General features: G+C 41.8%; 1 protein-coding gene across 2 annotated transcripts in view; it reads right to left on the reverse strand.

Annotated features, from left to right (window-relative positions):
- Positions 1-945: 945 nt before the first annotated feature.
- RASGEF1A (RasGEF domain family member 1A) overlaps positions 946-12,699 on the reverse strand; it is an 80,596-nt gene continuing 68,842 nt past the window's right edge. For both annotated transcript variants that reach the window (XM_061634953.1, XM_061634952.1), the window contains exons 7-13: positions 12,353-12,445; positions 9,907-10,009; positions 8,568-8,647; positions 5,329-5,520; positions 3,896-4,019; positions 3,170-3,242; positions 946-2,224 (exon numbers count right to left, since the gene is read on the reverse strand). In XM_061634953.1, the coding sequence (XP_061490937.1) occupies positions 2,200-2,224; positions 3,170-3,242; positions 3,896-4,019; positions 5,329-5,520; positions 8,568-8,647; positions 9,907-10,009; positions 12,353-12,445 (690 nt within the window). In that variant the 3' untranslated portion in view covers positions 946-2,199. The remainder of the gene's footprint in view (positions 2,225-3,169; positions 3,243-3,895; positions 4,020-5,328; positions 5,521-8,567; positions 8,648-9,906; positions 10,010-12,352; positions 12,446-12,699) is intronic.

Consider the following 12,699-nt stretch of genomic DNA (forward strand, 5'->3'; position numbering starts at 1 on the left):
AGAGCTGAGATTCTCCAACTAATTTCAGTATTAGTTGGACCATGGTTTGTAAAAGACAACCCACCATTATTGGTTAATCATTTGCTGAGACTGTGACACTTGATCTTTCCCTTATTTTAAAATCCCTGATAAACAAAAGGCAAATGTAAACTAAAGACTTCTCAGAACTAGTAAAACGGGTAGTGGAGAAGGAAAATGAAGAAGTATCTAGCAATTGTCCCATTTTACCTTGTCAAACCTTGTAACAAAAATACATTCTGCTGCACCATTACTGTTATAGAGGCAGGTATACTCTAGTTCATGTGCCGTATCTTCCAGTTTATTTACAAAGCTGTAGCTGGTTTTTAAAGACATCCATATTTTTATTTTGCTTGCTTCCAACCCGAATTGAAGAAGGTACGCTAAACAATTTCAGTACCTTGTAAGGCACTATTTTCTGATGTAAGAGGGGACCAGCCTTGCAGCTATAGTTGTTTTAAGGCCAGACTAATGGAGACATAGTCTTTGTGCTGAACTGGAGAGCTCCCACACTGTTTTCTTACAGCCAGGGATCTGTTTACACCAGGGGATGGGGAATCTTTTTTGCTCAGCAGGCCAGATCCTTATCTCCCCCCCCCTCGACCAACTTTGACAGGTGAGAGGGCCACCCAGCTGTCAATCAAACTAAGCTTTACACAGTTGGCAGAATTAAATGGTGACACTTGACCTGGACTGAACCTCTTCAGGCTGCAGGTAATGGGGTTAGTGTTTGAGTGCTCGCCATGAAAACAAAAGTATCGGTTTGGAGGCTAAGAAGGGTTTACTTAAGGAAGTTCACAGAAAGAAAGTTTCCTGTTGCCTAATCCCTCTGCAGCTATCTTTTGACCCTCCCAAAATCTTACCAGATGGGCAGGGGCCTCCTGAATGATTTGGGATGGGGCTCAGGGAGCTGTTGAGAAATGTGGGGAATGGGAAGCTTTTATTCTATGCACTTCCTTAACTAAACTTACCTTAGGCCCCAAGTCTGATTTGGGGTGATTTCCCTTCTCCACAGCAACCTGCTATTCCCCATCCAATATTGTTCAGGAGTGAGCCCTTAACCACCAAAGAGGCAGGGGGAGGAAGGGATGGAAAACTACTTCCATGAACTTCCTTAAGTTAACTTATCTTATGATCCAAGGCACTGTATGTCGAAAACTGGCATATTAAGGAGAAAAATCTTCTCCATGGTATTTCCCCCCCTTTTGTGGACATTCAAACATGCAAGCAACACCACCCCCTCTGTCTCTAGTGATACACTCCAGGCAAAGCTTTACCACTTGATTCTGTTGACACTACGCACCGGCCCCAAGAGCACAATTTCTGTTGTGCTCCACAAAGTAAATGAGGCAAGAAAACAGCAAAAAGAAAAAGTGGGATACTCAGAACAATGAGGATAAATTCCAGAAGACTAGCAGTGTAAAATAGAAAAAAAGGAAGCTGTGGCACCTAGAAGGCTAATAATGTTCTTGTGGCATGAGATTTCCTAGGTGAGGACCTGCTTCATTAGATGTAACAAGGGGATGGCGAGGTGTGGCTAAGAAGCTGGTTTTGCCCTCTTCTTTTCTGTAACGGATCAGGAGAAGCAAGCTCTTCAGAATATCAATGACCCAAACGGGGTTACAGTTTGTTTGACAAGGGTACTGTGCTTTACTGTCATTAGTCACCCTGTGCCTGTCCTGGGAAATGCTCCTGTATCTTTCTGGGTCTGTGGAAGCCTTGCTGATTTCAAATGCATCAGCCCCACATCACGACATTTATTTCCAGGAAGTGTTAGGTTGATCAAGGCAGAGTGGAGCACCAAACCTGTAATGCATTGAGTCCATCTGAGATTGTGTGTGTATTAGGAAGAAACCAAACATGAAAATAAAGATCTGGATGTCATTACAATAAGACATCACCATGGAGTCCGTCCCCCACAATCCATTTCATCTCTGAGAACAGGGCCCTGCCCTTGATTTTTTTATATATAGTTAAAAAACAAAATCCTTCATTTTTAAGTGCCTTAAGGTTGATGTGAAATATTTAGCACATTTTTCTTCTGTAATTCATAAAAGGTATTGTATATACAAAACAGACCCCAACCAGTGAGGCCTTCCTTTCCCAAATCACATCGTTCAGGATTTAAAAACAATTTTTTTTTAGTGTGTGCTTTAGAATCCAGGGCAAAAGTCCAAAATTTCAGGCTCTGTTGAGCAGAGTTGTCCTAAAAGTGAAAAGATAAAAATGAAAAGTAACATCAGCTACTCATCTTAAATGTGTCATCCTAATTCAGAGAGGGCAGTTACATTAAGAAAAACAGGTGCAGCTATGAATGTATTTAGAATCAGTTCATGCTAGTAGGAATTCCCAGCTATTAGTGCCTGGCTGTCTCATTAAACTTGCCTTGGGATTTCCAACAGCCTGGCTGGCTGATGATGTTCTTGTTTTCTCTGTTACCTGTGCACACTGTCTGTTCTCATACTTGTGCTCATTTGAGACTGACTTGCCAACCCTCAACCCACTGACCACAATCAGGTCTTTGGCCTTGATTCAGGTACTGTTGTTCCTTGGTCAAAAGCTAGACTAGTACAGGCTAGACCCACAGTGTATTTCTCAACTATAAAGTGATTTTGGATTGAGCCTGCGCGTGGTCTAGTCTTGACTGCTGTGCAATCCAGAGCTGTTCTACTGCTCTGGGTTTACACTCCCAAGGGACTTCTGTGGGGGGTGGTCTTTTGCTTCCTGCAGCAATTTTACCATGTGATGCCTTGGATTGTACCCCATTTCACAAGGACTGCCTTCTGGGGTGGCACCCAGAAAACTACTGGGGAGCAAAGTCCATTCCTCTCCCCGCCCCAAGACTCCTGTAGCAAGAGGTTCCTCTGCAGAGGTGATCTGGGTGTTTGCCCCTCAGCAGCAGTTTTCTCATGGGCAGCCCTTCAAAGCGGAAGTAGGCTAGGAAGTCACTGGAGAAGAATTAAGGGGCTTCTAATGCTCGCATCTGACTTGAAGCAAGCATTATTGTGGAGCCTGAGCCTAGTGGACTTCAATGGCACCATTACTTTACCTAATGTAGCATGGCCCTCATGCTGAATTCTGAAGGCGCAGACCTACTGGCGTGTGAAATATTTCACAGTATGAAAAAGAACGAAGGAGCTGGTTCTATTACCTGAGTGTCTTCCAGCTGTCTTTCTCCATATGATTTTCTGGACCTTCACTTTCAAATGATGCAATAAACAAAGCTGAAAGGGAGGGGAAGGCAGTCAGAAAACGCAATATGGCTGGAATCACATAGGCAGCTGCCTTACACTGAATCAGACCACTGGTCCATCTCGTTCAGTATTATCTACACTGACTGACAGTAGCTCTTCAGGGTTTCAGGCAGGGGACATTCCCAGCCCTATCTGAAGATGTCACAGATTAAACCTGGGACCTTCTGAAATCAACTGATGCTCTACCAGCGAGCTATGGCCCTTCTCACAATTATGATGTTGTGAAAAGGTATCATTTTAGGAAGTGTAAAAGCCAGGGTTACTTTTTTTTTTGGCTCTGATCTCCATGGTATGCTTTCAAGTATGGTTAGTTTTAACTGTAGCTGCTTTGTTGAACCCCAATCCATACAACACTGCAGTGGTATTATTGTCAGTAGACTCACTAATATGAAATCTTTGGAATGGAATGTAAGAAGGAATAGTCTAATGGATGATTAGAATATTTTCATGTGGTTTATGCTTAAATAAGGTTAGACCTATGTTGGTAGCAGAGTTTATTTCTCTTCACATTCTGTCCAGCACCAAGAATGTTCACCAATATCTTAAACAAGATTGTGAGAGGCTCAAAGCTGTCAGTTGTGCAAAAATGAGCAAATGGTGTTTAAGTAGCCAAAGAATCGTACCTTCTTCACTATAAATAGGTGCTGTGAGCAAATAACTCTGAATTTTCTTGTCCTTCTCAAAAGGACACTCCACCTGCTTCCATGTGATGAAGTCATGGATTTGCCTTGAAATTTCCCAGAACTTCTGCATGCGATAAACAAAAATGAAGCATTAATTTGAATAGTCTTGTGTACCACCTTCTGAACTATGGCGCAGACCCAATGTATAGAGCCATGAAAGGGCTTTGGACTCCGCCAGAATTGAATACAGATGCTGATTGTAGGAATTGCATCCAGTGCTCCACCAACAAAACAGGCCTTCCCCATACTCTCCTCTCCCCATGCACCCCCAAAATCTGTTGCAAAGAGTCCCCCAACACTCTGCAGCAGATTTTGAGTGTGCACAGCAGGGCTGAAGGGAGGGGAGGGGGGACATTCCATTGCACAAATGATAAGATAGCTTTTGATACATCCCTATGAATCCATGTGGCTGAACATGCAGTTCCCTCAGTCAGTGCAACTGGAGTGCACTTAGGCTGCTGGAATCATGCACGTCATAGCAACTACATGCCTACCTCACCCAATCTTCCCCATGTAAAAGCACCAGTTCATACAAGCAGTGCCTCTATGCAATCCTGGCTTCATAACAAGTGTGGTGGTCCAATGCACACTGTCCATGCGCTTCTGGCTGTATGAACCAGGCCCCTGGAATATGCAGATTTGCTAAGTTGTCACCGTTTCTTTTACAGGTCAAAATACATTTTTTCCTATTGTTTAGCAGAGCATATGTTGCCCAAACCTGCTCCCAGCTGGGGAATAGGAAATGCAGTGCCACCTGCTAAAGTGCCAGACAATCTGCTCAGATCCCCTGCTTTTCTAGTAAGGTAACATAATGCAGGGTTGGCTACCTCTTCATGCACTTTGAGTGTGCTTTTCTATAAATGTCCAATTTAAATACAGTAATGATGATTAGGATAATTTTTATTCCTATCCTTTCACCATAAGTTTATGTAATATGCTAGTTCTGATTCACGTAAGGATACAGTCTGAAGAAAAACAGATTCTTCCCTCATCCCTTGCCACATGCCCATCATGCAATGACTACTTCCATCTTCTTTTGATGGAAATGTAGGAGAAATAGATTTTCTGTTCAATGCACGACAGACTCAGCAAAGAACCCAAATTATAGTTGTTCCTGAGCTGCACCCATTTTAGATGTAATCATTTTCTAATTGGTTAATTGCTCTAGTTTAAAAGTAAGGCCAACCATGAGCTGAGATAAACCTATTCTGAAGGAACAAAATGAAAGCAGATCAGAAATAAAAAAGGCCAAGTGGCTACCCTCACTGACGATACGGCATTTATTTTCTTTTGCTTGGACATTTCTAATGCTTGCAACACTCACTGCATGAGTGTGTAACTGCTTCATTCTGTACTTGTAAAACCTGTTTTACCTTGAAGTTTATCTGTCCATTGGGCAAGTGGTTGGTGTGTATTTTGTGCAGAAAGTAGATATCTTTAATGAAGAGGTTGAAAACAGGGATGACTATTTTCTCCCGGCTGCTGTGTGCTGTGTGAGATCTCTGTGCTGCTCCTTGAAGGGCTGTTCGATAATTACAAAAGTTGCTGGACGGGTCCATGTGATGCTGTTGGGTTAATTTATGGTTTTTAAAAAAGGAAACAAACTGTTAGGACTTCCGTGAGTACAAATGCTTACAACATTTGTTTTACATCCACTTATAGACGTCGGGGTGGGATAAGCAAGTTGGGATCCATTTTTCCCATATGAAAGTCTCTCTCTTTTTTTAGCTTTATACATATTCCTATTACTACAACATCTGAGAATTACCGACTTCCCCCACAGAAACTTGCTGACACTGGTGGAAGTGTTACTGCCCTCTTTTTGACAGCATGCATTCAGAGGAACCAAAGTAGTATGGGCAGTTCTGTGTAAAATGGGTGCCTGCCTACAAGCTGCACAAGTGCCGTTTCGGATTTGACCTGGACATTGCAATCTAGCAGTTTTTCAGGGCAGGTTCACCCATCAGTGTACATCACTTGATTATATGACAGCTGATTGAGGACTTACACCTAAATGTGTGAACAGTCTCCATCGAAAAGTATTGTGCAGAGGAGATGTGAAAGCTCAGTGATGCATACATGAATGCCATTGGATATGACTGACTCTTGCCTTTTGAGAGAGAAATAATTTGCTCAATTTCTGTTGTTGCTTTGATATTTTATTGTTTGAAGCTGGGGTGTCTCTCTTTCATCTGTTTTTTTATTGTAAACCAGGTTAAGGGTCCACTTAGGGCAAGAATGGCAGAATATTGGTGAAATTTCCAGTGATTTGGGACTTTGACAAGCAGGTTTCCCTGTCAGTGACCCCTCCCAACCCTATATTCCAGATACACCAAGCTATCTGGCCGTCCTTACTTTCTCTCTTCCCCAGTTCCTTCCTTTCAACTGAGGCATTTTTCAAATGGCCAGCCAGATCAGAATTGCCTTGGTAAATGGGTTGTCATCGGCATACTGTTACCTATGCAGAATCTGAGTCTGCTTCAAACAGAGTGAGGGGTTAGTGTAGATTTGGGGCTGTAATCAGATTCTTATGTACAGCACCTTACATTGTAAATGAGCTTGCAACAGTGTTGTGCTTTTGAATGTAAATGCCACTCAAAACTTGGTAGATAGGATAGTAGTTATGTAGGGCAGGTGCAGGTGTAAAGGCAGATTCTCTCACTTCATCTCCAGCATCATCTTCTCTCAGATTTCATCCATGCTTCCATCAGTGACCTCACCCATGGTTAACACAGACCTTAATTCCCAACTCAACTAGACTAAATCTGCTTCTAACTCTGTTTTTCATCCAGGAAAAATGGGCTAGGCAGCCTTAACTCTTAACCATGGTTAAGATTATAAAGGGAAAGTTGGGGTAATTTGTGTGAGGGATGGAGAGAGTCAAATTCTGCAGCCCAATCCTGATCAAGAGCTGTTGGGAGCGATATGTCTGCACCACCCCATAAATGTGACAGAATTCTCAGCTCCTATAGTAACCAAGCTGTAATGGCTCTATCACTGTAAATAGCTCGCAATCACACTTTCACTTAATATAGAGGTTTAAAATTAAATATCTGTTTGAGAATGCATTATATAAATCCTATCTTGTGATTTCATATGGGCTGAAAGGTAATAAAATAAAGCTATATCAAATTCTCACCTGTTTCCATTTTCTTTCTTTTTTTTAAAGAGATTTTAGAGGTGGGAGTTCTGAAAAAACCCTGTTCACTCTCAGTTTTAATGTTTGCTGCCTTTGTTTACCCTCTCTGCTGCTGCTTCAGTGGCATTCTTTTTGTTGTTGGAGTGATCCCAGTCAACCAGGAATCACACAGTGATTTCAAATTATAAAGTGACTCTGCATAGTCAGTCTGATTTGTCTTCATGATGACATCACTCGGCAAACAAAGCTTACTGAAAATTGTCAATACTTCTTGTATCAGTCACTTCACAGGGTGATCCCAGCTATCAGATTGATTGTTTTCACTTTGCATAGATAGTTTGCCAGATAGGGATGGAGGATGTTCCTATATAGGGATGACTCCTCCTACTGGACTTGACAGAGTCTTCAGAGTCTGTCACCTCCTCTCCGGGGGGGTGTTGTTCCACCCTCCAGAACAACCCTGCCTGTGGTCTGTGATGGTTGGATCTTTTCCTTGCGTGATCAATTCTCTTTTTTCCCTGTGAGAAGTGTGCAGGGTTGAAGGTTAAATGGTGATTTAAATATAAGGGTGGTATTCAGTGCTAGTCCTACTCAGAGTAGACCCACTGAAGTTAATAGACATGGCTAACTTAGGGTCATTAATTTCAGTGGATGTACTCTCAGTAAGACTTGGTAGAATACAACCTGAACAATTTAAGGGAGATTTATGGCAGGAATTACTCTTTGTTAAATGTTGATCATCACTTTCCACCAGATGGCAGACTTTAATTAGAGATTATTGTAAATTGGACACAAGGGAGAAAGGAGAATGATTTCTATTTAAACAGGGCTCCAACCCCAGGGACTGTGGGGGCCCAAGCCATGATAGGGATATTATAGGTCCTTTCTCTGAATATTCAGTTCTCATTTTTAAAAAAGACCTTTTACATACGGAGAAAAAAATGTACAAGCACAATCCTGCCCAATCGGTCAGTAAGTTCTAGCTAATGCTGCAGAGATGAATGATGTTGAGGACTGGGGACATTTTTGATTTTTTTCCCCTACTGAAATGGAACTGAATTAAAGTTAGCTTAATCTCTCTAAAGCTGTTAAATTTATTCACTATCTTAGCTATTTCACACTCCCTTAGGATCTCTCCTGGTATACTTTTAATGCCCCATTCACACTATCTAGCTATAGGCAGAGAGCAATTACTGAACCCACTTTTAAGAATTTTTGTTTTTAAAGAAAAATACATTGTAAATTGTAGCTGTACATTTCTGGCAGTACATGGCAAAGTACAAACTATTATAAAAATGAATTGTTTGTTTGGATTGTTATGTTTTGAAATCAATTGGTATTAGACTGTTTATTTTAATGATGTATTGGTCCGGATTTTTGATGTATTGTGAGCTACTTTGGGCACATGTGGAAAAGCAACATAAAAACTGAAATAATGGTAATAGTAAGTAAGTAAATAAATCAATAATTTACCTCCAAAACATCAAATTTGGCTGTTTTGACTTTGGACCAAGTTTTCTTCAGCCGGGCAACAGGACTCAAGTTCATGCCCGCTGAAAAGAAAGAGAAAAAAACAAACTGAAAATGTTGAGCAAATTAATTCAAAATATTGCTGCATGTCTATCAAGATGTTTCCAGCAGTATTGGCACAATTTGATGTAATTCACTATTGTGCAGACAAGTCCAAGGAGGGTACTACAGATTTAACAAAGGGCTCTTGTGATCACAGTTAAAAGATTAGAAGGAGGCCCTGGGTTCATGTGCTCCCTTTCACCTGCTCCTCCCTTCTCCAAACTGAATTTCTCCCTGCCTCACTGTGACTGTGGTTAAACACTGCATTTGCACCAACATTAACTGGAAACCCCATAGGCTAGGGCTGCAGGGATGTGTGTGGAGGCCTGCTTCCTGGAGCTGTGCAACTCTTCCAGCCCCTTTGCACATTTAAAGCGCAGTTCTGCAGCAAGTGAAAACCCTGATTGTCTAAGGTATGTGCACGGAGAGCCCAACATAAGACTCCCTGCTGCAGAACTGCACTTTAAATGCATGAAGGGGCTGGAGGAATCATGCAGCCCCAGTGGCTGGGGCTGAACATGTATTCCTGCATCCTTGATCCTGCATCCTTGTGTGTTCCTTCTTCAGGCAACAATGCCAGTTTCAAATCCAGCACAAGAATTGTTAAGTGATGCTAGCTTAACCTCAGTTGAAAGTGCTGATGTATTCCTTAACCAAGTTTAATGCTGGATTGAGGAAAAATTGTTCTGGGAAGGGGAGAAAGTAATTCTGTGGTCCACTCCTAGTCCAGATATCCTTTGACACAACTGTACCAATCCTCAATGTTTTAAAGCTGGGAGCAGTTTACATTTTAAAGAAATGTCCTTTTGTTTAGGCTGGGCAATTCACATGTTGGTTTTTTTTCAGGTGTACACCTCAAATGTTTTAAATGTGCACTAGAAAAGGTACACAAGAAGAGACGTAGTTGTGTTGTGCAAATATGTATATACACACTCGGTCACTGTCTGTCTACAGCCAGGATTGGGTGTATCTCTTTGTAGATCTCATTTTGCAATGCATAAAAAGATCGTGTGTGGCCCCTCTCTATATGCAAATACAGACTACCTTTACTTTCCCCTCTCTCTTTCCCATCCCTTACCTGCTGATAATGTGAAGACTTTCACCTGGTAAGACCTTTGATGCCCATTTGTCATCCAAAGTGCTACACTTTCAGTGGGAAGCTGTATCTACTCCAAATGCCTTCCTTCTACTGAGGCTGCCCCACACACTGCCCACGGGTGTCTTGCAGAAGAGTACTCACATATAATGGCCATCATGGAATTAAAGTTTCCAATGTTGAAGCACTCTCTTGCCACATCAATAAAAAATTCCACTATTCTCGTTCGCTGCTTTTTCTTCACAACCTGAATTTTTAAAAGGATGTTTTGAATGAGAGGAGGGGAATAACACACAATGGGAGTATCCCACCACCCACAGTTCAAGAGCATTTGTTTGGAAAAGGTATAAAGACCATTTATTTGAAAAAAAGTATTGATGCTTTCATTCTGATTTGAGTCTCTTCTTTTTAGAGGAAGCCTTCAGGGTACTGAATTGAGTTCCCTGTTTTATTAAAGCAGCCATTATCTTTGAGAGATTGCGAGAACTGTCTGTGCTCTGGGATGCTGGAATTCTGCAGCCTTACGTAAAAAAAAAGAAACCGGGTCTTGGGGAAAGTTTATCAAACAAAGAATGGTTCTGGTGATTGGAGTACCAAAAACATGTAAGACATTCTTAAATGCAGTAGTATGAAAAAAGTTATTCAGGGGAAATGTACTTCTGTAAAATGGAGACAATGTTTATTTTATTATGGCACTGAGGAATTATAATCCAGCCTTTAAAACATTATCCTTTATAAGATACCCTGAGATAAACCACTAAGCTTGCTTCAAATCTGCAGAGAATTTAAACTAATCAACAGTGCTTGCACAATCATAAGACAGAACGAGACTATTGTCGCAAGTAGGGGAGAGGTAAATTGGTGCCCCTATTGCTGCTCAAATCATTATTGGCTGGTGGTCCTGCTGCTGCTGCCAGCATCACCAGCCACCACCTGGCAAAGTGAGAGTGTCTGACACTTGCTTAACACCTTCTTCTTGCTTTACTCCATGGAAGACCCAAGAGTGGTCTTTGTCAGAGTGAGCAATTCTGGGTGCTGGCACCACTGCTGCAGTTTACCATGGTGGAAAAAGTCTATTTAAACTTAGAACAAAATTTAAATGGGAGGGTCAGGAATGAACTTAAATCCATCTCACCCTGAAAACAGTGGGTTAACTTTGCCTGAATCAATGTTTTAAAGTTTGATGCCCACATGATGTGTTGCTGAGTTGCATTTTTGTTTATGCAGTTTGTAATTAGCTTCTGAGAATGAATGGATTTGTATAGTTGTTGTTCGTTAGCTTTGTCGATGGTGGATCAATGCTTGCTTTGTGCATCATATTTTCAAGTTTGGTTTCTATGAGCTAATCAACTTTTTTTTTTTTGCAGAATCACATGTAAGGAGAGCCTATGTTACAACCTCTCTCTTTTGGTGTGGTAGAATTTATATGTAGGAAGTTAATATACATGGTGGAGCATCCCAAAGAGTCATTGGCTACCTGCAATCTAAAGTGATACAATCCAGGGAGGACTCTACCACATGATTCTGCCACATGACTAAGAGTTTTTGAAAAATGCACTCCAAAGTTTATCACTGTAAGCTCGTTTCTTCCACTACCGTACTGATTTCATACTTCTGGAAGATGATGTGTTGGGATACATTTCCATCTTCCTGTCAGAGTTTGACATGTTATGAATCATATGTGTGGCTGGTGTCCACCTCTTTGTGTACAGAAAGGACACGTCTGTTGAGGTAAGCCTAAATATTCTCTATATTAGGTTTTCACAAACTTTAGGAAAGTTGTTCGAGTCTCAACAACAAACGGGTTGGTCGTGCTAAGTATCCCCAGATACTACCCTTTCACATGCACACAGTTCTCCCTTCTCCCTTCCTTTTTATTATATGGAGTTTGGGAAAGAGGCACTTGCTCTGTTTCAAAATGACTGTCAGCAGCTTTAGCAAAGCTGGCATCTTGGTAGCCATGGAAACTATAGCATCTTCCCACCTACACACTGTGCCTTCTAGACCAGAGCTGTACTGCTTGTTACAAGGCACGATGTGTGCAAAGACCTTCCTGTTCCCTCACTGAGGGCCCAATCCATACACTGCTAGTGCAGCATGATTGCTATTTCCTCTCCCATATTGTTCCAGAAACATACAACATAACAAATGTTGTCAGAGGGGCAAATCGCATGGGACTTTGCAATGCCACAACCCAGGAGAAATGGTATAGCCCCATGGGATTTCACTACATCATACAGTATTAGAGTGGCATGGGATGGAGCCACGTGAAGCAGCAACAATGCCATTTGGGAAATGTATGAATTGGATCTTTGCTATGCGGTGTGAGTCAGAAGAGAAGAAAGGATGCAAAAATACAAATAGGGGCTGATTTTAAGTGCCAATAAAACACTCCGCAAAGGCTTGCATTTGGTGTGAGGCGGCTGTGTTCCTGTGCATTCTGAGTAAATGAGAAGTTACTTTGTGGGAGGTGGCTAAAGTTCACAGCGTTTCAGCTACAGCAGCTTGGAATCAGTTGTACCAAAATCTGAGAGACTGAAGGAAGAGTAGTCAGTCAATTCACAAGCACCTTTCCCTTGTCAGTACTTGCCTTACAAATCTCTGTTGCCACCAACATGCTGAGGCAATTAAACCAGTTGTCGTAGGCCTCCAGAGTGTAAGTCTTAGTAACGTCACCTCGGCACTGCAAAAGAAAAGGTCATACGTTCTACAAAAAGGGGACTACAGCTGTTTCCAGTGACACACAGCCACCCCCATGCAAGCAACGTCAGCTTGCATCCTCCAAACAGAGATACTCTTTCTTGGCTGTAACTGGAAATTGGCTCCAGGCTGATTGAAGGGTGTGAAGGGGCAAATGAGCTCCCACATTCCCAAACGCCATCCCATGTTGCTAGATTGTTGTCCTCTGTTATGAGGAAAACATAATGTTCTGCATTC

Source organism: Rhineura floridana, chromosome 7 (genome assembly GCF_030035675.1).
Source record: "Rhineura floridana isolate rRhiFlo1 chromosome 7, rRhiFlo1.hap2, whole genome shotgun sequence".
In the NCBI taxonomy this organism is placed as follows: Eukaryota; Metazoa; Chordata; class Lepidosauria; order Squamata; family Rhineuridae; genus Rhineura; species Rhineura floridana.